Raw genomic sequence first — 27,142 nt, 5'->3', positions numbered from 1 at the left:
TATAATATAAATATCTTAAAAATTTGTCAAAAAATTAACACCAACATCGCTCATCGATCCTTGCTAATACTGCCTCCCCCAACTTATAAATTACATATATTCAACTTGGGTTTTCTTTCTATTGAAACTAAGTATAAAACATTTATCGGTATAAAAATGTCATTTGTTTTTAATAGACAAGGCATAAATCTTTTGTAAGTTTTGTTGAATATTTTGACAGTTTTACTATTGGCTTCAGAATACAGTTTGAGATCATCAGCAAATAATAATGTGTTGGAACATCTGTATTATCACCTTTCTTAAACCTTAGAACATTGAAAGGCTGGAATTAGCATTGCCGTGGAACTATGGGCAGTTTATTTGCTTCCAACATCTCCAATGCAATGATGCCAAATACTTATGTAGAAATGGCAAAAAAAATACTTTATAATATAATAAAAAGGTGCCTCTTATTTTGACAGGCGCAAAACAATAGTAGTCCTCTTTAATAAAATATCCAGCATTTTTTCCCATAAAATATGATAAGATAGTCTATAAAGAAGTCAACATTCAAAGTTAAATAAATGTAGATAACGTCGCTATATTAGAGAAAAAGGCAACAAGATCGCAACGCCGCTTGATCACATTGTTGATTCCATCGACACAAGTTATCCTTACCAGTGACGTTGTCAGAAAATATTTACATAATAAATATTTATTATTAATTGAGTATGCTTTAAATTATAAACAGTATTGCCGTTTAACTCCTTATGCGTTTTTTTAACCTACTTCATTAGAGTAATGATACTTAATAAAAAGCATTTTTATGGAAATTAAATATTTTATAATTATTATAGATTTCTTAATAAGTTTTTATTATTCTACGTTTATGACGACGGTTGTCCCTTAGTATGATTTTATAACAATATCGGTATTTACTTGTGAAAAAATCGTCTTGAATGAGCTTTTTTCTATGGTGCGGCACAAACGGTATTATAAGTTTTTACTATCGTAACAATTCACAAAAACACTGAAATGTCTCAACTTTTTTCTTTTTTCAACCAAAAACTAAAGAAAAAACCCACAACTTCACAAATGCCAAATGTAAACAGAAATCTATTTGTCAAGATGCCATCAGCTTTTGCCTGCGATGTTGCTATTTCAAAGTTTTTAGAAGCCGTTTTAGGAATAAGAATGTTAATAATTTTTTTCTGCTTTGAAGTTGTTATTTTTGCGCTTAGAATAACATATATCTATTTCTACTTTTTATTTTTAATCCAAAATCTAACATCAATAAGTTAAATTAACATTGTTGTATCTGTTGATATATAGCTGGATTTTTTTTTAAAAATGCGTGTAAACTTGACAACAGAGAATCAATGAATATGTTTGTAAACAAAACACCCCCCTTGTGCAGGGGCATGTTGAACTCAAATAAAGTTGTTATTTACTAATTCTAGCCTTTCAATGTTCTAAGTCTTAAACACTGGACATATTTTAGCTTCTTTCCATGCTTGTGGGAATGGGTTAGATTAAACAAAATTCTTAAAGGTTCAGCGGAAAAACCTATCATGCCCTTGAAAATAAATGATGGAATTGTATCTGGGCCAACCGTCCTATTAACTCTAATGTTCTTAGCAGCATCACACACATCCTCATAACTGACCCCACACAAATTCAAAAGAACAAAACCCTGATGCAGGCCATCAAAACATTCAGAATTTGAACCAACAAAAACAGAGTCAAAATAGGCATCAAAAGCATTAGTTATCGATTTTTCTATTCGATTCATTTAAAATACCAAAGTTTGGCGTAAATAAAATATTCAATATTTCTAGACATTTTCGCTAACTATTTGCTTACACATTTACCGATTTCATTTTTTTAGTACCGTTGAATACAGAATTTTACGCTGCTTACTATGATGTATCACACGAGGTTCCTATTTGACATACTCCTATATATCTAATTTGACGTGTTTTTTTTTTTTTTTTTTTTTTAATAATAAACTTATGAAGGGTGGATCGTTTTGAAACGAAAGCACTGTATATGAAATAGAGACTTCCTTCCAAAAGTGTACTTTTAGGCGAAATATAAATAACAAATATATTCAAACAGGTAGAACTATTTAAATAATCTTGGCTCCAAGTAAATCTATTGATGTTAGATGAAAGTCAGTTTTAATTATACTACATTTGTATGAATTTTTAACTGCCAGCAGAACACTTCCACTGCGTGATTCATCATTGCGATTATGACATTTTAAAATGTTAAATGAATCTGGGAGCAATTTACAGTCATTGACATTACTCGTCAACCATCGAGTCCACGAACGTTTTGGTAACCAATTTGTCAAGTTAATCTATCCTCATGGCTAAAAAAGAGTTGAAGTTGAAGTCTGTAGTTCGTTTGATGTCTAAGTCTTTGAAGTCTCTGTATATACATATAAAGGACAGCACAGATTATGGGTAGAATGATTTCTTTCTGTGTGGTTGAAACATTTACAATTCGGACAGTCAAGAATATTTGTTGTACACTGAGCATCACTATGAGAACTTCAGATAGGATCAGACAACAGATAGGATTGGTGTAATCAAGGCACGGGGTTTTTAATGACTTTAGCATGATGGCTTGATTATTATGAGTTATGGCAACAATATGGACCAGTCTATATATATATATATATATATATAATATATATAATATATATAATATATATATAATATATATATATAGACAGTATATAAACAGCAAGTATATATATATATATATATATATATATATACTTGCTGTTTATATACTGTCTATATATATATATTATATATATATTATATATATTATATATATATTATATATATATTATATATATATATATATATATATATATATATATATATATATATATATATATATATATATATATATATATATATATATATATATAATATATATAATATATATAATATATATAATATATATAATATATATATAATATATATATAATATATATATATAATATATATATATAGACAGTATATAAACAGCAAGTATATATATATATATACTTCCTGTTTGTACTAATTGTCAAATAAAAATTGTTTTTTAAAAACGTCTTTGCACAATAAGAAACATAACTGGCGCAGTCAGGTAGGATTGGAGCAGCTTCTGTGACTGTATTCACGTCATCGGGACGTCGTGGTCACTAGAATCGTGTACAAATTGTTAACTCTTCAGATTCAAAGGAACGTCGAAGCTGTAAATCAACCATGAACAGTCGACACATCATTTGGCAATCAAGACATAAAGAAGAGATGGCTGACATGGACGTTCGAGCTCTCTTCTCCGCTGACCAGCGGTTCGACAACAAGGCCTCCGTCCGATTTATTAACTTTAAGTTATTTTTAACCGATTTATATGTCCGCCAGCCTTTATATTTTGTATGGAATAAAGTGAATTAAAAACTAAAGTTACAGTCCGTTAGAACATGGTCCTTCGCGACAGATTAGGACTAAAATCGGTGCATTTCTGAACGAAACAAAGCAAGAAAACAAGTTAGTGTATTCGCCGCCGAACAACGACGCCGGGTTTTTTCCACAACGACGGGCTCGGCGCGAGTTATACGGTCGTGGCGGCGCGAAACAATTGGCCTGGTAGTAAAGCAGACGGGGCGAGTCGTTCCTAGTATTTTTGTTTCCTATCCTAAGGTTAATCCCCTAATCTCTGAGTTCAAAATTTACATGCTAGTTTTTATTGCATAAATTTGTATTAGTTAAACTCTGCTAGTATTTTTTTGGGTGGTCTTAACCTATAATTTGAATTTATTTGGTCAGCAGAAGGGCTTAATTTCAAGCCAGTATTTATTTTCTTTAAGTATTTCAAGTGTTTAATTTATAATAGAATGCCTCCCACGGGTTTAACAAAAAAGCGCGCTGGCTTGAAAGTGTCATTAACTGCCTTTATTAAATTCGTAAACAAGTGTAAGGATGAGTATCCGCCAGAAGGTCTGAGTGACATTCAAGCTTTTAATTTGCAAGAAAGGTTAATAAAACTAGAAAATACCTTTACACAATTTAATGAAGTTCAGACGGCGATTGAGGAGACTGTTGAGGAGGAAAGCTTACAAGCCGAGTTTAATGAGCGCACTAGTTTTGAAGATTTATATTTTCAGCATCTCGCGATTGCTAAAAGTATGCTTTCTGGTCCAGATGAGCCTCCCCAACCACCCTCAAATCCAAGTGTTATTCACAGTATAACACAAAGTCCACAAGTTCCCGTTAAACTTCCAGATATTCCTTTACCTACTTTCGACGGCTCCTTCGAAACATGGCTTGAATTTCGGGATACATTCGATTCGCTAATAAATAAAAATACAGAATTATCCGAAATTCAAAAATTTCACTATTGAAGGGCTTCGTTAGAGGAAAGGGCTGCCGAAATCATTAAGGCATTAGAGTTTTCCGAGAGCGGCTACACAGTGGCATGGAATGCACTTCTGGAGCGGTACAACAATCATAAATTGCTTATTCATAACCATTTAAAGGCGATTTTTTCTTTAGAGAGTATTCAAAAGGAATCATCTGCGAAAATTCGAGTACTGGTGGATGATTTGAGCAAGCATCTTAGTTCAATAAAACAGTTAGGGCAAGCAATCACCAATTGGGACACGCTTTTAATTTTTATGATTACCTCTAAGCTAGATCAAAAAATTAACTTAGATTGGGAAAGATCTTCAGCTAGTACTAATGCGCCCACGCTAGATCAGTTTATTGCATTTCTTAAAAATCGTGCGGATGTATTAGAGACAATCGAGTTTAAAGGTAATTCATTAAATCGCGGCAGCGCGCCAAAGCCAGACAAGGAAAGGCATTTTTCTAGAGACAAGCCAGTTAGGTCTTTAGTAGTAAGCAAATATTCGTGTTATTTTTGTAACGAAAATCACTCAATTTATTCTTGCAAAAAATTTATTGTTTTGCCCATTCCAGAGAGAGCAAATTTTATTAAAAATAAAAGGTTATGCATGAATTGCCTTCGCGACAATCACAAGGGTAAAAGATGTCAAGTAGGCCCTTGTAAAATATGTAGGGCGTGGCACAATTCATTGCTTCATGTGGATGAAAACAACACGTATTCTTTAAATGACTGTCCAGAGTCAAGTAGTAATGAGCAGACAACTGCTGCTTTAAGCAAGCAAGTTCCTTCGGGAAAGGGATACGTTTTTCTATCCACAGCTAGAATAAAAGTGTTCGACAAGCAGGGAAAAGGTCATTTCGCTAGAGCGCTGTTAGATTGTGGATCCCAGTCTTCTTTCATTTCCAAGGAAATGTCAGAACGTCTTGGACTAGAACAAGACGTAGCTAATCTTTCAGTTCTTGGAATAGCCAATATTACTTCCAATATTCAAAGCAAGTGTCAAGTCCAAATTTATTCAATGTATAAGGATTTTAAGGCTACTTTAACGTGCTTTATTTTACCAGAGGTAACAAGTATTTCGTCAGCTAGTTTTGACTTGCAGCATTTAAATATTCCAGCAAACCTTTACCTTGCCGATCCAGACTTTTTAAAATCGGGTTCTGTTGATCTTCTAATTGGTGCCGATCTATTTTGGAGTTTATTAGGAGAAAGTAAAATATCATGCGGTAAAAATCAGCCATTTTTACAAGAGACAGAGCTAGGGTGGATTTTAGCCGGCATGATAGGCAACTCTCCTTCTTCCAATGCATCTCCTTATTTGTGCAATTTAAGTACTAATTCTGAGCTACAAAAATCCATTGCCAAATTCTGGGAAATAGAGGAAATAAGCACCTCCAGAGCTCTTTCTAAAGAGGAATCTATTTGCGAAACTCTTTTCACCCAAAGCACCCAAAGAGATTCTCAAGGGCGTTTTATTGTCACTTTGCCTTTAAAGCAAGCTCCAGACACATTGGGCAAATCCAGAGACCTAGCGGAAAAGAGGTTCTATGCTACCGAGAAAAGGTTGAGTAAAAACAAGGTTTTGCGCGATTACTATGTTGACTTTATGGCGGAATATGAAGCATTAAATCATATGACCTTGCAAAAGGAAGATGATTCTAGCAGTTCCGAAATAGAGTATTATATGCCTCATCACGGCGTCTTTCGAGAGTCAAGTGTGACCACAAAGCTGCGCGTAGTCTTTGACGCTTCAGCTGCCACAAGCAACGGTCTTTCCCTGAACAATATTCAGCTAGTCGGTCCAGTTCTTCAAGACGACTTGTTCTCGATACTAGTTCGATTTCGTAAACATACTTACGTCATCTCGGCCGACATCGCAAAGATGTACCGGCAAGTCTTAGTCGATCCAAGTCAAAGGGCTCTGCAAAAAAATATTTTGGCGACCTAATCCCCAAGCTAAGGTACAAACCTACACTTTAAACACCGTAACCTACGGACATGCAAGTGCTAGTTTTTTAGCCATTCGATGTTTAGTTCAGTTGGCAAACGAGTGCGAACTTTCTAATCCCGACATCGCAGAGATTATCAAGCGCGATTTTTACGTTGATGATCTTTTGTCAGGAGCAGATAGCATCGTACAGGCAAGATATATCTGCCAAAAGGTTACAGAAGTTTTGAAACAAGGATGTTTTGAGCTTCGCAAATGGCATTCTAATGAGCAAGAAATATTAAATATATTTGAATCTAGTAACCAAATGTCAAGCGAAGTGCTAGAATTTGCTCTTGAAGAAAAATCCAAAACTTTAGGTCTAACTTGGGTTTGCAAAAATGATTTTTTAGTTTATGACGTGCAAGCCGCTCTGACCGAACGCAAAGTCACCAAGCGAAACGTACTTTCTTTGACCGCCAGAATTTTTGATCCTTTGGGTCTCCTAAGTCCTTCCACTATAATAGCTAAGATATTCATGCAACGCTTGTGGTCAGAAAGGTTAAAGTGGGACGATCCATTACCATTATCGCTAGCATCGGAATGGAATCGATTTCGTCAAGACTTAGAAAAATTAAATAAGCTAGAAATTGATCGTCACGTCTCTGCAAAGATCCCATAGAGATTGAACTTCATGGTTTCGCCGAGGCATCAGAGAAGGCCTATGGTGCCTGCGTTCACCTTCGTTCTGTTGCGCAAGACGGCTGTATAACCGTAAACCTTTTATGTGCCAAGACCAAAGTTGCTCCACTTAAAGCTATAACAATCCCCAAATTGGAGCTATGCGCAGCATTGCTGCTAGCTAGGCTAGCTCACAAGGTTATACAATCCGTAAAGTTAAAGTTCGACAATCTCGTATTTTGGTCAGATTCATCTATCACTTTAGCATGGCTGAAGACTAGCCCAAACCTATTAAAGGTTTTTGAAAGCAATAGAGTCTCAGAGATTCAAGGCCTAACTGAAAGTGGCGAGTGGAAGTACGTTCCTAGCCAAGACAACCCCGCCGACCTCGCATCGCGCGGTTTACTTCCAAGCCAGTTGCTTAAAACTTCCAGTTGGTGGCATGGTCCTTTATGGTTGTCAGGACCCAAGTCCGAGTGGCCTACTTTTCAACATCACGTTCAAGAGCTGCCCGGTTTAAAGCCAGTTAAAACTGTGGCGATGCCTGTTAACATTTTAAAAAATGATTTTCCCTTCGAGCGCGTCTCAACTCTTGATCGTTTGCAAAGAATTGTATGCTACATTTTGAGATTTAAAAATTTGTGTCTTAAAAATTCACAAACTAGAAATTCCATTTCGTTGCAGGAAATGAATGAAGCATTAAAGTGTATTTTATATGCCGCGCAAAAACAAAGTTTTCCTGATCAGCATTTACAATTATCCAATGGTAAAATTTTAGACAAGAATAATAAGCTTAGTAGTTTAAATCCGTTTATGGGAAGCGATGGTTTAATGCGAGTAGGCGGCCGTTTAAAATTTTCAGAGTTACCAGTTAATGCCAAGCATCCAATTATCCTAGATTGTAAGCATCATTTAACTAGATTAATATTTGAAAGGGAGCATCGAAATCTACTTCATCCAGGTCCTCAACTTCTCTTATTTACTGTTAGGGAACGGTACTGGCCGATCTCTGGTCGAAATCTAGCTCGATCAGTCACTAAAAATTGTTTGCAATGTTTTAGATTCAAGGCTGCCACTATCAGCCCTATTATGGGGAATTTACCTCGCGAGCGTGTCACGCCCTCAAGTCCATTCCAAGTCACTGGCATAGATTACGCTGGGCCCTTTCTCGTGCGTAGTAGTCGTACGAGCCGTAAATATGAAAAATGTTATATAGGGGTATTTGTCTGCTTTTCCACGAAAGCCGTTCATTTAGAGCTTATATCTACTTTGTCGTCCAAGTATTTTATACAAGCTTTACGTCGCTTTGTGTCTAGACGCGGCAAGCCCTCAAAAATATATTTAGACAACGGCACTACTTTCGTTGGGGCCAGTCGAGAGTTAGGTGAATTTTTTAAAATATCAGGGAACGAGCTAACTAGCCTAGCAATAAAGGAAAATATTGAATGGTCATTTATTCCTCCATATTCCCCGCATTTCGGTGGCCTCTGGGAGGCAGGCGTAAAAAGCGTTAAACATCACCTTAAAAGAGTTCTAGCAGATGCGCGCTTAACGTTCGAAGAATTCTGCACAGTTTTGTGTCAAATAGAAGGGATTTTGAACTCAAGACCTCTTTGTCCCATGTCGTCCGACCCAAACGATTCCCTATCTTTAACCCCGGCTCATTTCCTTATTGGAAAACCAATTGTGGCCGCTCCAGATGAGCCTGTAGAAGACCTACGAAGCAACCGGTTGACCAGATTCCAGTTGCTCCAGAAAATCTGTCAGCATTTTTGGCGTCGTTGGGAACGAGAGTACCTTGCTGAGTTGCAGCAACGCAGCAAATGGAAGACAAATTGTGGAGCATTGAAGGAGTGAGCGTTAGTCCTAATCAAGGAGGAGCACACTTCGCCGACTAATTGGAAATTGGGTCGCATCCTCACGCTTCACCCAGGGGCCGACAACGTTTGCCGCGTCGCCTCTATCAAGATATCGAGCGGCATTGTGAAGAGGAGCTTTTCGAGAATCTGCCCACTTCCATTGGATTGAAAGTGTGGGCCCTTTCAAGGCCGGGGGCATGTTGGCGCTACTTAAAAATTGTTAACCTTGGCAACCGCGCCAAACGCACCAGCCTGCTGCTGCACCGCCAACGTTCGAGCTCTCTTCTCCGCTGACCAGCGGTTCGACAACAAGGCCTCCGTCCGATTTATTAACTTTAAGTTATTTTTAACCGATTTATATGTCCGCCAGCCTTTATATTTTGTATGGAATAAAGTGAATTAAAAACTAAAGTTACAGTCCGTTAGAACACAAATGTTCCCCCAAAGTCATTTATAATCATGGACAATGCAAGTTACCTTTCTGGTTTATTAGAAGAAATCCCGAGAAAATCTTGGACAAAGCAGAGACTGGCCGAATGGTTGAAGAAAAAGAATATTGGCTTTCCAGAAAAAGCCATGAAAGATAAAATATGGAGTATTGCACGCAGAAACTGCCCTAGTGAAAAAAAGTACTTCCTTGATGAATGTTAAACCTTTAGGACACGAAATTTTGCGACTGCCACCCTATCATTGCCAGTTTAATGCAATTGAAATGGTATGGTCGGAATGTAAACGAAAATATGATCAATATATTTCCAATTTTAAGGAGTCACCTTCAGAAGTTCTGACTACATGGGAAAGGGAAATAAACGAAATTTCTATAGATCATTGGCAAAAATATGTTTTTCACACAGAAAAGCTAATTGAAAAGGCTTGGGAGGCAATACAAGTGTGTGATGCCTATGACATTCTGCAACTTGTGATTACGACTGACAAAGACGACGATGACGAAGACAATATCTCTGATTTCAGTTCTGACTCTGACAATACTGACGAGATTGATTAAGCTTTTTTTGTTCTAGCAAATTTTATTTTATGATCGTCGTTTAAGTATTCAATTATATCGTTGCAATTTCATTAACTTGGTAATGCAATATGCCGTGTTTTTTTTGAGTTTGTATGTTTTATTTTTTGGAATGGTATTTTCATTTTAATGTGTTAACATATTCCTTCAAGCAGCATTTTTTTTTCATGAACAAGTAAATTAAATTGTCGGTATTTACATTTTTCCCAGTGAGTGAAAATAATTTTATACCATTATTCACAATTTTTGTAAGCTCGGTTTTGTTACGTCTACTGCTCGTGCCGAATTCTACTTTTCAAATATGTTGTAGCTTTGGTTTTTGCGGTCTTTTGCTTGGAAAATATATGAGCAGCGTAATCCTGGTCTGATTTTATCCCATTCTTCTTTATATTTGCGATCGTTGTTGTGCTCAATTTTGTTGCATCTTCGGCTCGCTCTATCACATTCTCAATTTGAAGTTCAATTCCGTTTCGGAGTTATTGTTTATGTCCTATTATTTATGATTAATTATAATAATATTTGTTAATTGTTAAGTTTGTTATTAATACAATAAATACTACAAGATGTTTTTGAATTTTTTGGGAATGAAAGTATATACACGAATATAAAAATATAATAATATCCTGCTAAAATAAATCATTTGTTAATTTCTGAACGTATAAAAAATACATAGCAGACTATTAATTTCTAAAGGCGATGGTAAAGTTTCTAACCTAATATTGATTGGCAAAAATATCTACGCCATACGTTTTTTCTCACCTGGATGACGTAACTACAAATGGGTATAATTTCGACTTTAACTGGCACTATCAGTTTTAATAGACGCGAAACTTTAGAATTGATGAGTGGCCCACACATTATAGAATATAGACGTATTAGCGGCCAGGTTGGCTGAAACTTTAAGTTTACAAACTATCTAAGAAGAATCAACATCAATAATAAATAATTTTAGCACAATGCCGAACATCACTGTAATTCATAGTCTCTTAAAAATGTATGTACACACCATTCTATTATATAATGGTGATACTAATACTTTAAACATTTTTATCAGTGCAGCTAATTTTCTTTTTGAAATTTTAATAATGATAGTCATCTTATTTTAAAACATTATTTATTAAGAATCATCAGAATAAAGCTTATAGACCGTGCTTAAATTTTAGTAGGTAGTCGCCTGGAATTAACCGATTGGTTATCCATTAAAAACGTACTACATACCTTCTTTAGCTATAAACGAAATTTAGAATTCTCGGAACAATATCTTTTTGTGGCTTCGCGCAAAACAAACGAGCATCCACTCGGATTTGCTAAAAGGTTACAAGTTATAAGGAGTAACTTAGCTCAAAAAATTAATAACTTTGAAAGTCGCGAAATGGATGCAGCTTGAGAATATTTATTAGAGGTTTAGCAAACCCTTTGCAAAATATTATAAGACTTAAAAACACTGATTGTATTGAAACAGCTATGCTCACTGAAGAAGAAAACTTTCAGCACCGTCTATAGATTGCAACAAGTCAGACCACTTCCTATACCGCCCGTGTTAAAGCAAAATTGACCTTGAATCCCGCTGTTTGCTGGGTACGAGCGTTTACCAGGGTTTATCGTAAATATCGATGAAAGCAAATTCTTAGGCGCGCTGATTATTTTTATACGAGGAGTATTCATAAGAAGTATTTTAAGTCATAAAATAAGAACTTTTTTTATAGGACTGGAATAGAATGTGTTTATATGACAGTGTTTCTTAATTATTAACGTTTTTACACATTTTTTATATTAGCTTTATTTCTTTGCCTTTATGTAGCAATGTTTGTATGTATGTATATAACAAATCTAAGAATTCTATTTAAACTATAACTCCTACTTGTCAGATTGTTTTCAAAATTTGTAGGTGCTTGGCTTTCGATAACAAGGACAGTTTTTAAAATGTTTTTGAGTTTCCCTTTTCTAAAATTGGTGTATCTAGAAGTTTTGATCAGTTCAATGAATTTGAACTTTTAAATAAATTGGAAGCGTTTAATATGGCGGATTCAAAATGGCTGCCTTTTAAGTCAAATATAATAGTTAAAAAGTGAATTTGAAAAAAACCTTACTTGTTGAATTGTTTAAATTTGCTACATTTTTAGGAGTCTTATCAAAAAATACAAGTTTTTACTTAATATTTGTTGAAATTTTAGAGATGAATATTCAAAAAATAAATCTAAAGTTAAAATAAATAAACAATTAAAAAACACATTTAAATGCACTAAAAAATATAAAATAATTTTAATATGGTATGGGTTATTTTAATTTTTAAAATAGGTCGTTTTAAAAATACAAAAGCGCAAAAGAATAACAAACAATTATCATAATAAGCACTAAATAAGTAGTTTTGTAAATTATATACTTTGTATTCATTTGTGGATATAGTAAATATATATAAAATATGTTAAAATATCAAAATTTACCGGGTCTTAAACGCCGACATTGGTGGCCGACAAAAAAAAGTGGAGTGTGTTTTTTTGGATAATAGGTTGTAAAATGGGCTAAAACTCTTCCAGTGACATTAGGGGGAGAAAATAAATAATAAACTATTTTTTAAGATTGTAATGCTTTTATGTAAAACACAAAATACAGAACAAAATATTTAACATATAGGGATGAAATACATACTACTTTATTATTGGGTAATTACATTTATACAAGTAGTATGTAACCAAATTATTGTCTAAAACGCTACAAGCAAAAACTCTCTCGCGAAACGGATGCACACAAGTTAACGTACTTGCGAAAACTAAACCTGGGTTCTACCCAGCCGATGCATGGCGAGGTGAGGAACGGGGGCTAGTTAAAGGACAACAACCGGCATTTGCTTTTTTAAAAAACAAATTTATTGAGAACAGGGACTAACTTAACTTACAACTAACTTGATTGATAGATAATGACTACATCGATTACTATATTAATTGTTATTGCTCTTGTCTATTACATTATATTTATACGTTCTAAAAATGATGACAATACAAACTAAGCTATTTCTAAATAAAGTATGCAGGGTCGGCATAAGGTGGCGGGTTGGTACCCGTAACTCCTCCCTCCTAAGAAATGAGCCCAGGGGTGAATTATATGACAATATGGCTCGGATTCTGTAGGGTTTCTTCGTCGTCACTGGTCGTGGTGGTGGTTTGGTTGGGATGTTTTCTTTTGGTCTCGATTAATTTTCTTGTCTTTCTCAGCAACAGGAAGGCGGCTACAGTAGTCATCAGGATATACAAGATGATGGTCCATACGCTAACATTTGTTATATGGACAGGTCCTTGGCTGGTTTCTTCCATTTTCTTGGCTTGGATGTCCATCATGGTTTGAATGTTCTTAAGTTCATCGAAGTTTAAGCTATTGAGTTCAAAGGGCTGTAAGTCAATAGCATTAGGGTGAACATTTAAGTCTAAGGTCAGCTTGGGTAATTCAATGTTGTGAAAATGGGTGTTTGTATCGTGGAAACTTCTAATCTGGAAGTCCTGAATTTGTATGGTGCAGCTAGGGTTTAACTCAAGGACAAGGGTGCCTTGGATTGGAATATTTTCTTTATTATGGCCACATTGTTGGACAGCTACGGTTTTTTGGGGTGAAACAATTATCCATTTTTCTTGTTCCAGCTTTTGGATTTTCAAAGACTTGACCTCGGTTTGAATGGCTCGACAATTTGAGGGATGTTTTGAATACAACATCATTTGTACTTCACATGGCGGATCCTCGGATACGCTCAGAGGGCTGTTTTCTTTGCAAAGGTAGATTTCTGTAGCTACCTCTTGACATTTGGCATTGAACAGTACATATGAGTGTTCATTTAGGATAAGGTATTGACTTTGAGGGATAATTATTTGGTAAATGGAATTTAAGGGTACGGGCAAAGGGTAGAGGTGATATAGTACATAATTTTCAAGTTCAACTATAGGTACCTCTATTATAAAGAATATTTTGTTTTCCTTTGTATAACCCTTAATTTCGACAATTTTTTCGAATAGTAAAATGTTCTCTAAAGTTGCCGCAAATGGTAACTTAGTTTTACTTAAGTTAGGGCCAATTAATTTTATTTCATTTAGAAGTTCTTTTGGGTCGATTATAGAGCTGTGAAATATATTTAATTTCGAGAATGTTATCGCTATTTCGATGTTATCCAAGATATCGTATATATTTTGATACGCATTTATCACTTGAGAGACAAGTATTTCACTTAAAAAGAAAGAGTATGTATTTGTATTATTCAAATTCATTTGTTTAACCACCAATTCTAGTTTTTTTACACGATTTTCTAAAATACGTTGATTATGTGACAAATTTTTGCTTATGCTTTCGAAATGTTCGACAGATTTTTTAGATATGGTTATTTGCTCTTTTATAAAAGTTTTTTGCGAATTTTGGTTATTAGAGAATTCCAAAATAGCTTTGTCATATTTTTCAGCATCTTCTTGTGCGAGATTACCAGTTATGGTTTTTATAATGGAACCTAAGCCGTTAATAAGTCCACGTTTGTTTCGGTTGTTAAATAAGGGATTTAGTTGTTCAGTTTGTAAGTTTACTTTAGCACTTAACGAATTGACTAGATTATAAGAGTTTAAAAAGGAGTTATTGTCAAAGAATTAATGAATTGATTCTTTTAGTTTTATAAAAGTCTGTTCTAGGTATTTGGTTTCTTGGATTATGTCACTTACGTCAAAAATTTGTACAAAAGACCAATAGTCTGCTGTGTTTTGGGCATTGCCGAGTTTAAGTGGTAGTAGTCCAGGGTTCTGTTTGAGGTTATGGAATTGGGGAAGGGCTAGTTCTCTTCCAACGAAGGTGAGGATTCTGTAACAACAGGGGGTTTTCTTAATTCTTTAACGTGAATTGTTGTTACCTTTTTAGATTGTTTATTTTTTACTTTAACTTTATTATGCTGTAGTAGTTGTAGTATTTCGTAGGGGCCTTTAAACTTATTGTCTTTTTTGTTTCTAGTGTTGTTAACTATATAAACAGTTTGACCTATTTTAAATTGTGTTTGTTCTGGTCCGGCAGTGTTATGTTTTTCTACGATTTTTCTTTTTGTTTGATCCATGTTTTCTGTCACTTTTTGGTAAATGTGTTTGACTTTTTCCTTGTGATTGTTAACGTAATCATTATAGAATGTGGGTTCTATAATATCGCAGGGATCTCTACAATTAGTATGTCCAAGTGTTAGTTCAAAGGGAGTAAACTTTGTTGTTGAGTGTATAGAATTATTATAGGCAATTATTGCGTAATTCATTAAAGAAGTTACATTATCTGATTTATGTTTGTGTCTAAGAATTCGCAGGTGTTCAATTAGAGTCGAGTGGAATCTTTCAACAGGTGAATTAGATTCATGATGGAGTGGTGTAGTAAAATGTATTTTGATTTTGTGTGCTTTTAGTAATTCTTGTACAGTTTCATTCTTAAATTCGGAACCATTGTCCATTATAATTTTTTGAGGGATGCCATAAAATGAAAAATATTTTATTAGGGCATTAGAAATTTCGATAGCAGTTTTTCCAAAAATTGGAATTGCTTGTCCTAATTTTGTAAAGGGGTCAATTAATGTTAGGAAGTCTTGATTGTCGAATTTAAATACGTCAATGTGAATTAACTCAAAAGGTTTGCCTACTGTTTCGGTTAGAACCAGGGGAACATAAGGTTTTGTTCTGGAATATTTAGTGAGTTGACATGTTTCGCAATCATTAATATAGTTTGTAACATCTGTTTTCATGGAGGGCCAATAGTAATTTCTTTTAAGGTGTTCTAGAGTTTCGTTAATTCCTCTATGATTACATTTGCCTTCATGTTGGTGTTTTATTAATAATATTTTATGGTCGTATTCTCGTATGTTAGTGACTATTTTTGTACACTTAATTAGTTTCAGTCCAGAGCTATAGAAATTTTTTAAATACACTCTGTTAAAATCTAAATAAAGTGAGTCGTCATAAAAATATAGATAAAATGTTTTATTTCCGGTGGTGTAGGTTTTTAGTAAATCAAATATTAGTTGGTCGTTTGATTTAGGGATTTTTACTAAAAGAAGTTTTAGATGTTCGAACTTATCGTGTATAACATCAAGTTTGTTTATGGAATGTCTAGAGATGATCATTTGGTGTGGTTTGTTATTTATTATGTCATCTAGTATTTTAATTCCTTCACTAAGATTATCAGGGTCACTGCATGAATGCGGTGTTGCCAAAGTTGGGGTATTGTCTATGACTTCTAAATTCGTGTTATTGTTAGCTGGTCTTATTAAAATATCTTGCAATATTTTAATTTTTGGGGACTTTTGTTGTTCGTTTTCATTAAGGTTTATGGTCGGGTTGGAGTTATAGTTGGTGCTTGTCGATGGTTGCGGGTTAAAGTATTGCGATTCAGGTGGATAAGGGCGGGAATAAATTGTATCATGATTTTCGAGAGGATTTTCAGCCATATTACGCAAAAAATCTAAAATGTCATTGTTGACTTCGCCTGGATTGTTAATGATGCTTTCGTTTTCTAAAGCGTTTATTTGAATTCTGGAAAGGGCATCGGCATTGGTGTTTTGAGTACCTTTTTTATAGATTATTTCGTAATCAAACTCTTCAAGCTTGAGGCGCCATCTGATAAGTTTACTATTTGGTTCTTTTAAACTAAAAAGCCAAACAAGAGGACGATGATCGCTATAAATTTTAAATTTCTTTCCATAGAGATAAGGGCGGAAGTATTTACATGCCCAAACTATTGCTAAAAGTTCTTTTTCAATAGTAGAATATCTGGATTCACTATCATTAAGTGTGCGGCTGGCATAAGCTACAGGTTTGTCATTTGGGACGTTGCCTTGTGAAAGAACGGCTCCTATTGCAAAATTACTTGCATCGGTGGTAAGGATGAATGTTTTTTCGAAATCGGGGTACTGAAGGATAGGGGCATTAATTAGCAGTTGTTTACAATGCTCGAAAGATCGGATAAATTCAGGAGAATGAACTACTTTTGAATCTTTTTTTAAGCAAGCTGTCATGGGCTTAGTTATTTTTGCAAAGTCTTTGATAAAACGTCTGTAATAGCCTAGAAGACCCAAAAAGGCTTTAATTTCTTTTGGACTTTTGGGAATTGGAAATTTCTGGATAGCAGATATTTTATCTGGATTTGGTTTGACTCCATTGGATGTAACGACATGTCCGAGATATTGGACTTCTTTTCTGAGAAACTCGCATTTGTCCAGTTGAACTTTAAAATTCGATTCACGAAGTCGTGAAAAAACTTGTTTTAGACGAGAAAGATGTTCTTCAAGGGATGTGCTAAATATTATTATGTCATCGAGATAAACTACGCAGATTTCATTTTGGAGGCCACGAAGGATGTTATCCATCACTCTCTGGAAGGTGGAGGGTGCGTTTTTAAGACCGAATGGCATTCGACAAAACTCAAAATGTCCAGACTCAGTAGAAAAAGCGGTTTTAGAAATATCATGTGGATCCATCTCGATTTGGTGGAAACCATTGGCGAGATCTAAAGTGGAAAAATACTGACTTCGACCAAGTTTGTCCAGAATATCGGCAATATTGGGAAGGGGGTATTTATCTCCTACAGTACGCTCGTTTAATCGCCTGAAATCTATAACGACTCTCCATTTGCGTTTGCCAGAAGAATCAAGCTTTTTTGGAACGATCCATATTGGACTGGACCAGGGAGAAACTGAATTTCGAATAATTCCTTGATCTAGCATTTTAGAAACTTGTTCCTTGACTTCTTTTTTGTGAATCTCGGGGTAGCGGTAAGTTTTAGTGAAAATGGGGCTTTCGTCTGTTAAATTTATTTTGTGTTGAATTTGGTTTGTAAAAGTTAATGGGATTTTGTCACAATAAAAGATGTCTCTAAAATTAAAGCATAATTTTCTGAGCTTTTCTTTATCTTCTTTATTACAGTGTTGTAAGCGTAAATTTTTCAGATTTTCTTTTAATAAATTGTCATGTTCGATAGTAAGAGTTTGTTCACTTTCCATTTTTTGACAAAAATTAACGTCTAAAGAATTTATTGGTTCAACGTTAAATGATTTATTTATTTTGATTTCGACGGGGGTCTCGTTAGAATTAGTGACCATAGTATAAGCGTAAAAGTTAGAAATGTTTACTAATGCTTTTGGAATTTCTACTCCATTTTCGAAATTTATGTAATCAAAAATTCCTAAACCAGATTCAATAGTCACAGGTAGTTTAATAACTTCTTGCGATCTTGGTGAAATGATTATAGAAAAGTTTTGAAAAAAATTGTCGGAATTATTATTGGTTATTTTTTTTGAGTTTTCGAAAATTATTGGAATGTCAGAGTTTTGTGTAGAAAGTTTACTATTTTTTAGGTCAATTTTAGCGTTTAGTTGTTTTAAGAGATCAGTACCAATCAATCCATCATATTTTTGAGAGAAGCTAAATAAATAAAATTTGTGTGAGCCACGGGTGTTAAATATTTTAAAAATAGGGATGTTAGCAACTTCATCGTGAAAGGAATTCGCGTGTGCTGTCTGTATATTAAATATCTCATTTGAAATGTGATTCTTGAAACATTTGTATGCTAGTTGCGGACTCATCAAACTTCTCGAGCTTCCAGTGTCGATTAAAAAATAAGCTTGTATTTCTGGGATGTAAACGTACGGTAAATCTGATCTGATATTGTTAAGGTATATTATGTTACGGGTTCGTGGTTTGTGATTTCGTGAAAATTTTGCTGTTCAGATGTATTGTAGGGTTCATCGGAACTATGAGGTAGATGACTTTGATCGTGTGATGAACTATCATGAGGTTCATCGTATTGAGTTTCTGGGAATGCACCAGTTAATTGTGCATGTGGCGACAAAATTTCACTGTGATAATCAGAATAATTGTAATATGAATTAATATAGGGGTCATTGAAATAATTATCAGGATCGTAGTAATTATTTTCTGAATATTCGGGGTAGGCGGATTCCAAATTATTATGGATAATAGTGTTGCCAGAACTTGTATCCATAGGCTCAGGTTGATTTCTTCGAATAATAGAGCTTGCTCGGGGATTAAAATTATTTGGTCTACTTGGGGGTAGAAAGGGTTGTCTAAAAGTAGAGCTGTTACTATTTCTAAAAAGGTGGGGCTGTGAAATAGAGTCAGTACGAGATCTATTTTGGAAGTTATTGCCTAGATGAACAGGGCCTTGAGGAAAATTTGAACGATTCAAATTTTGGGGAATTGATCCAATACCTTGTGGTACATTAGATCTGAAAATATTTTGAGGTAATGGGGTCGGTTGAGGAGCATTTCTATATGGAAAATTAGAGGTTGGAATATTCGTATATGGTCGTTGTTGGGGTTGATGCCTGGAAGAATGTGGGAAATTTCGAGGTGGTAAGGGTGGTAAAGTAGGCGGTCTTGAATAGTTTTGTTGAAAATTCTTGCCTTGAGAAAAATAAAGAAAGTTCTCTTCTTCTACGACTAAAGAAATTGCTTTTTCCAAAGTGTCAGGGTTTCTTAGCCTAACAACAAGTTGGATTTGGTAAGGTAATCCATTTAAAAATGTTTTAAGGGCAAAATCTTCGTAGTGTGCTAACTTAATTCTACGTTCATTTTCATCTGCAACGGAAGTATTGAGTTTTGAAAATAAGAGTGAACGAGCATCTTGTACTCTCATACCAAATTGAACAGGATTTTCATTTCTACGTATTTTTAATAAAATTAAATCTTGTATCAAACATTCAATACTACGCTGATCTGAAAAAGCTATTAAAAGTGCGTCTTTAATTAATAACCATGAATTTAAATCTGAGTTAGAGCATATGAGATCGGCTGCACGACCTCTCAGTTTCATTAAAATTGTATCGATTAAAGCTAAATTTATCGGATTATTTAAATTAGTGGCATCTTGAAAGTTTTGAAGTACATGCTCACAAGCAGTGATAAATCTATTGAGTTGTCTTGGATTGCCATCGAAAGTAGGGATATTGTCAGCTTGATATCTTAACATACCAATATCTATTTGACTCATTTTCTTTTTTTCGATAGTAATTAAAGGTAAAGGTCTTAGTTCTTCGTGAGAAACGGTTTGCAAAAAATTTATGAACTCGTTGAGTTCTCTTATTTCATGCTCAGACATAAAAGAAATTCAAAAATCTAGTAAAATTTACAATTATTAACTGTAAAAATTGTAAAAATAAAGGTTATAAAAAGGTAAAGCGTCTTTTTATAAAGAAATAAAAATAAATGGTAAAAACTTCAATTGAAATTGCACTCAAATAAAATAAAATACACCTTGGTAAATATTAAAATATACCAAAATACTCGAAAATAAATGCAAAAATATATCACCAAAAGGATTTAAAAATAATGGTAAGGAAAAATGTTCACTTACAGTAAGGTTCTTGCCAAAATTTCCATTTGTCTCTTAGCCTAATTTCCTAAAGGAATCGATTTTTGTATTCCCAGGACCTAAACTATAGCTGTTCTCAATCCGGTGTTGAACGGGTGGTTGCTTCAATTGGATCGCTGCAGGTACTTCCGACGATTCTTGTTCTTTGAAGGTTTCTGCAGGTCTTCTTTCAGCTTCCAGGGATTGTAGCGGTCTTCAAACCGTAGAAACGGACCCAAATATGGCGATTTTTGTCCAATATTGGAAAGACCGAACTACCGACTGCGCCAGTTAAAGGACAACAACCGGCATTTGCTTTTTTAAAAAACAAATTTATTGAGAACAGGGACTAACTTAACTTACAACTAACTTGATTGATAGATAATGACTACATCGATTACTATATTAATTGTTATTGCTCTTGTCTATTACATTATATTTATACGTTCTAAAAATGATGACAATACAAACTAAGCTATTTCTAAATAAAGTATGCAGGGTCGGCATAAGGTGGCGGGTTGGTACCCGTAACTGGCTAGGGCAATCGATTTCAGGGCCGCTCGAGTGGTCTGACTTGTTGTAATCTATAGACGGTGCTTTCAGTATACACAAAATGTATATAAACCTTAGTCACAGCAATTCTCACAAATGCAAAACACAACATAAACATTATCAACACCAAAATAACTCTAATCAAAATCAATATAATAGCTCAGCTTATCATCAAAATTTTTGATTAAGATTTCCTAGAGGCCCTGTACCTATTCAACCAAGGCCTATACCAAAGAACCCTTCCAAGAAACGAAGTGTTTGGAAAACTCAAGAATGTACTTAAACTAATAGGCCAAGTTATACGATACCCGGAGATCCTTCTAATAGAAACCTTAGGGTTCAAGAAATTTTCAATATATGACGATCCTCAATACAAAATAAAAAATCCCTCTATGAAATTACTAATTGACCCGGGAAGTTACCCTTCCATTTTAAGACACTCAATTGCTGGAAAATATTTTCCAGAAAAAATTTATCAATTTCCTCTCAAAACTAAAAACCGGCGTAGGAAAAAAAGAAACTCTTCAAAGCAGATATATCAGCATTTGACGAATTCAAAACAAATCAACAAATTTAATTTATTTTGTATGATTTTCGAGAATTTAATGATGGTACATTAGGTTTAAAAGAATTAACTCGATTTTATCTCAATATCGACCCGACTAATAAACAGCTCATTAATTTAACTGGCAACCTTTTATTACCCTTTAAATATCGCGAAGCTGAGTCAAGTTTCAAGATAATAGTAAATGCACACGAAATCCTTGGTGAAAAAATTTCTATTACCACACAAGAATTTGTGGATGTTGTTATTCCTGAAGGTACTGTTGATAATTTATACGTGCCTGAAATGATATGTATCGCGGAAAAGCGGCGTAGACATTTACAACAATAAAGATGAAAACATATCCGTGGATTTAGACAGACCCTTTAATTGTTATCTTTTTCCCGAAGGTATAAAAGAAAATTATGACTTTTTACATATAAACGATATAAAAGGAATTTTGAGATAAAATCCCAAATAAGACACGCTTATCTAAATAACGAAGAAAGAAGAAAATTATTTAAATTAATTCGACAATTCGCAGATATTTTTCACAAAGATAATGAAAAATTAACTTTTACAAATAACATTAAACATGAAATAAGGACAACCGATGAAATTCCCCTACACTCCAAATCCTTTCGGTACCAGTTTATCCATAAAGAAGAAATCCAATAACAAATAAACAAGATGCTCAATGATAGAATAATCAGACCAAGGCAAAGTCCCTAAAGCAGTCCAATATGGATAGTTAGCAAAAAGCAAGATGCTAGTGGAAGACAGAAATGGAGAATAGTCAACGACTATAGAGGAATAAATTCCAGAACTATCGACGACAGATATTTTAGACAACTTGGGAAGATGTACATATTTTTTATCAATAGATCTTTCTTCAGGATTTTATCAAATTGAAATGGCACCTAACTAGATAGAAAAGACAACATTCACTGTAGAGAATGAACAATACATTATACATATTTATATTAAACATGATACTCAACACATGCATGTCTCGATTAATTAAGAAAATATTTTTTTTAACTTTTTACTTTTAAGGTTTTTGAAGGACTATGCCACACAGGTTCTATCATATAATGAACCTGTGTAAACGGTTCTCTATAATAGGCATGGTCCTATGGTGGGTTGTACAACATATGTATATTATTATGCTACAATTTTGTATATGATTATTTATTTACCTTCATGATAAATAAATTTGTTTTCAATTTGAATTACAAGTATGTGAGACTGCGATTCGGATTGAAGAACACACCGGCTTCATTACAAAGAATAATGGACTATATACTATGAGGCCTTATTCTGCCTAGTAAACATGGACGATATCATAATATTTTCTGCCTAATTCTGTCAAGTCTAGAACACATAAAAAATTTAAAAACAGTTTTTGAAAGACTAAGAAATGGCATGTTAAAAATACAACTTGATAAATCGGAATTTCTTAGAACTGAAGTAGAGTTCTTAGGACATGTCAAGAAGGAGTAAAGCCAAATCCTAAAAAGATCGAGGCCCTACAAAACTTCCCAATTCCTAAAACAGCTAAAGAAATAAAATAATTTCTCGGACTGTTAGGATATTATCGAAGATTCATTAATGGATTTGCAATCAATAAAATTAACACCTGAATACATAGAAACATTTGAAACTTGTAAAAATATTTTGTGTAATAATCTAATTTTGCAGTATCCTAATTTTGAGAAACCATTTATCTTAACAACAGATGCCTCAGGTATTTTATTTAAGCCAAGGTAAAGTAGGACAAGATTTACCCATCGCCTATGCTTGAAGAACATTAAACCCAGCCGAAACGAATTATTCAACGATCGAAAAGGAATTATTAGTCATTGTTTGGGCTATATGACACTTTACTTTTACTAGGCCTTTTTGGTTTGACACCTTACTTGGAAGAAATATTATTGGCCTAACATGAAAAATTATCTAACAGAATATATTAATAATTGTGACATTTGTCAATAGGGAAAATATGATCGTCACCCTCCAAAACTACAATTTTCATTGACCCCAACTCCAAAAGAACCTTTAGAGTCAATCCACATGGATCCAAAAGATATACAAAATATTAAATTCCTAACAATAATCGATATATTTTCACGATATGCATACCCGCCTGGAACCTACCAGCAATGCAATAAGTGTTTTAGATAATCTATCAATATTTATTAGTCATCATGGAGTACTCCAATTAATCACTTGTGACAACAGTACTGAATTTAAAACATCCCTTATGATAGATATTTCAAAACTTCATAATATCAAAATCCACTATATATACCACACCAGGCAACTCTAATAGTAATAGCCCTGTAGAACGTTTACATTCGACTCTTATTGATTTCATTGGAGTCTTAAAGTTGAAACACCAAAATGCGACTACAAAACAGTTTATGCTTTATGCCATTATGGGATATAATTGTTCTGTACATAGTGTAACAAAACAAAAACCAATTGATATAATAAATGGACCTTTAAATGCTTTAGATCCTTTTGACTTGACGGAAGAAATTATTATCAATAAATATGATATTAAAAACTTTTTTTTTAATTTTAATTCTTTTATTTATTGTTGTTTTTTTTTTCCCGATAACGGGTAATTTTTTGTTTATTTGGTGAACGTATATGTTTTTTGTAATGTTCTGTATCTGATGATGGCTGTTTACACAGCCGAAATGCATAATACATTTACCTAAGTGTCGTACATGCATTTTTCTTGGAGATAAAGATTTCCCCTATTTGTAATCTTTAAAATCAATTGAATGTAACAAGAATCAGCAATAGTGTTAAAGTTTTGACACATAAACTGAATAGGACTCTGGTACAGAATGTTGGACCTGGCTGTGTCCAAGTTAAAAGCTGATCCTGGGCATGGTATATGAAAGCAAATCCTTTGCAAAAGGTATGAGCAGTCAATTTTATGGTTAGGTAAGTTAAACAAGAATTTTACCAAATGCATTTCTTTCCTCTTCGCAAGTGACCGTTCAGTATATCTAGAGAGCAGTAGGTTATGGTCAAAACCCCTTGGAGGATAGACTCCATCATCCTTAAATGCCCAACATTTAAGGAATCGCCATTGGACTGATTCTAATAGGTGAATGTGCTGGTTGTAAATGGGAGACCAAATGAGGGAGCTGTAGTCCAGCCTGGATCTAACAAATGCATAGTAGAGAGTTTTGGCAGTGGCAGTGTTCGAAAAAAGTTTGCAATTTCTAATAATAAAGACCAGCATGCGAGTAACCCTAAAAACAGTATCTTCGATGTGAGGAATAAAAGAAAATTTTTAGTCAAAGGTGACTCCCAGATCCTTAAAACAGGTAGACCTTGCCAGAGACTCTCCATTAACTGAGTAATTAAAGACAACTGGGCTTTTTGATTCGAAAGTAGCTGGCCACATTACACTTGAAAACATTGAGGTTAAGCCTATTCAAAGTGCACCAATGGTGTACAGTTTTGATGTTCTCTTGCAGTTGTCCACAATCTGCTATAGAGTCAATCCTATAGAAAAGCTTTAGGTCATCAGCATATGCTAATGACCACAGCATATGGTCAACAGCATATGGTCAACAGCATATGCTATGGAGAGCCATTGAGGGTGGAGATCAAGGTCATTAGCCAGAATGTTAAAGAGAAGGGGGCCCAAGTTAGAGCCCTGAGGAACTCCAGAGGTGGATGAAAAACAAGCAGATCTGAAGCCTTCGACCACTACAAACTGAGAGCGGTCAACTAAATAGGAGTTAAGGAGCTTTATCAAACGATCAGGGAATCCAAACAGGCATTCAAGCTTATTTAATAGGATATATTGGCATCTGGATCAGACATATCAAGTAGCTTCAGCCTTCAATTGGTAAGATTATTTGTTATCTTAGAATATTAGGGTTTAACAATATAAAGCCTGGTTCAAAAATTCTGTCGGTAAGCAGTAAGAAGTAACATGTATGACGCAAAGAAAATAAACTACTAATATTGAAATGGAGCTAATCATGTTTTGCGGTATGCCGCAGGTTGTAAAAAGTTAGATTTTATTTCTTGTTTCATATTTCTTATGGAATCGTAAGTGATCGGCAATGTTCACCAATACAACCAATCAAAAGAATAGGCTAGTAAGAATTTTAAAGAGGGAAATATTCCAAAAGAGATGCAGGATGAATTTTGCTACGTTTTTTTACTGCTTATGTTTTTATATTATGAATTCCCATGATCCTTACTGCATGGAGCCTACTTGTTATTTCTTATGTGTTACTTCTTACTGCATACTATATTGAATTTATGAAGCCACCTTAACAACATAAAAGTTAAAATGATGAAATATCACCTAACCTCAACCAAATTGAGGACTATCGAATTAGGTGTGCTAACATATTTCTTCACAAGTTGATTAATAATACTCTTGATTGCCCTAAATTGTTATTGCTAAACTTTAAGTGCAATACCAGAGTCCTTAGAGTCCAGAGTCCTTACCTTTTTGTGGTTAAATGTCACCATACAAATTATGGTAAATTTCCTCCAATTAGTTGACTCCACAGGAAATATATTTAATCAGGTTTTTGACTTGTGGATTTAAAACTTTCAAAACTTAAAAGGTGTCTGAGTGAGTTTACTTGTTAAGTTCTATGTGTTAAGTATCAAATAAATTGATTGCTTTTACTTTTCTTAAGAGTATATTTTTTTTTACTCAATTGGGGAAAACTATATATTGTTATATTCATTTCTTTTTGGTCAAGGTTAGTTTGTGCTTACATTTTTCTGGAAGTTTAATCTTATTTGTATATCTTGGGCTGTTTATTATTAATATACATTTCGATAGGTATATTGTTGATATATAGATAGTTTGGATATTTAATACTCAAATTAAGTTCATTATACATCTTATTAATATATTTGTTTATGGCAGAATATATATTTACATTTAGGGTTAGGATATAGTTTATTTTGTAGTTTTGTTAGAATGGGGGCATTCCGTAAATAAATAAATAAATACAAAATGTAATTTATAAATACATCCATAATAAAAAAAGTTCATAAACATCTGGAAGTATCCTAAACTTCCTATTGCCACTGTTCTAAAAGATATTGATCATGATTTTAAGTAGTACAACAGCTTCATAAATTCTAGATAAACAAATACACTTTACTAAATGGACAGGATACAATGTAGAGACTCACCCTAAATGCAAGGTGAAATAATGAGATTTCAAGAATAAAATGCTTGATATGGTTTAAATAGGATCAGTCTGTGTAGATAAATGAATATAAGTTTGAGACTGAATACAGATTTTTTGTTTTTTTTAGTAATAGTTATAGTAAACCTACTAAATATTTGAAACTTTAAACCTTCCTTTTACTTTTCTTACCATCTATAACACCAAGATCAGACATTATGTTAAAATCCTCCTGTTTAATAGCAAAATCCTCACGTTGGGAATTATTGAAATCGGACCCAAGATTATCGGCCATAATGCCGTAACTAAAGTCTGTACTTCACCAAAAAAACTCAAAAAATAGGACTTAAAACAATCACAATATACATTATATTGTTAGGGATTAAGTGTCACATTGAAAATCGGATGATGTCTGACGTCAAGTCGCAACACAAAAATAAGTGTGTCCATCGCGGCATCTATTGAATTCTAAGCACAGTAAACAGCTTCTCTAGTAGGGACACGCAAACGCAGCCGTCCAAATACATTTGTTGCAACGTAACAGTCGCTAGATGGCGCGGAAGCAACATCGAAACAGTTCGGAAATTACAGATTTCGTCTATGCTCTAAATGTTT

The 27,142-nt window shown here is 34.0% G+C and overlaps 1 protein-coding gene across 1 annotated transcript in view; it reads right to left on the bottom strand.

The window, feature by feature from the left end:
* LOC126741460 (sterol regulatory element-binding protein 1) overlaps positions 1-26,924 on the bottom strand; it is a 150,893-nt gene extending 123,969 nt beyond the window's left edge. Inside the window, exon 1 of the mRNA XM_050447873.1 lies at positions 26,720-26,924. Within this exon, the coding sequence (XP_050303830.1) occupies positions 26,720-26,822 (103 nt within the window). The 5' untranslated portion in view covers positions 26,823-26,924. The remainder of the gene's footprint in view (positions 1-26,719) is intronic.
* Between the last annotated feature and the right edge of the window lie 218 nt (positions 26,925-27,142).

Source organism: Anthonomus grandis, chromosome 10 (assembly GCF_022605725.1).
Source record: "Anthonomus grandis grandis chromosome 10, icAntGran1.3, whole genome shotgun sequence".
In the NCBI taxonomy this organism is placed as follows: domain Eukaryota; kingdom Metazoa; phylum Arthropoda; class Insecta; order Coleoptera; family Curculionidae; genus Anthonomus; species Anthonomus grandis.
This window is presented reverse-complemented; position numbering and strand designations above follow the sequence as displayed.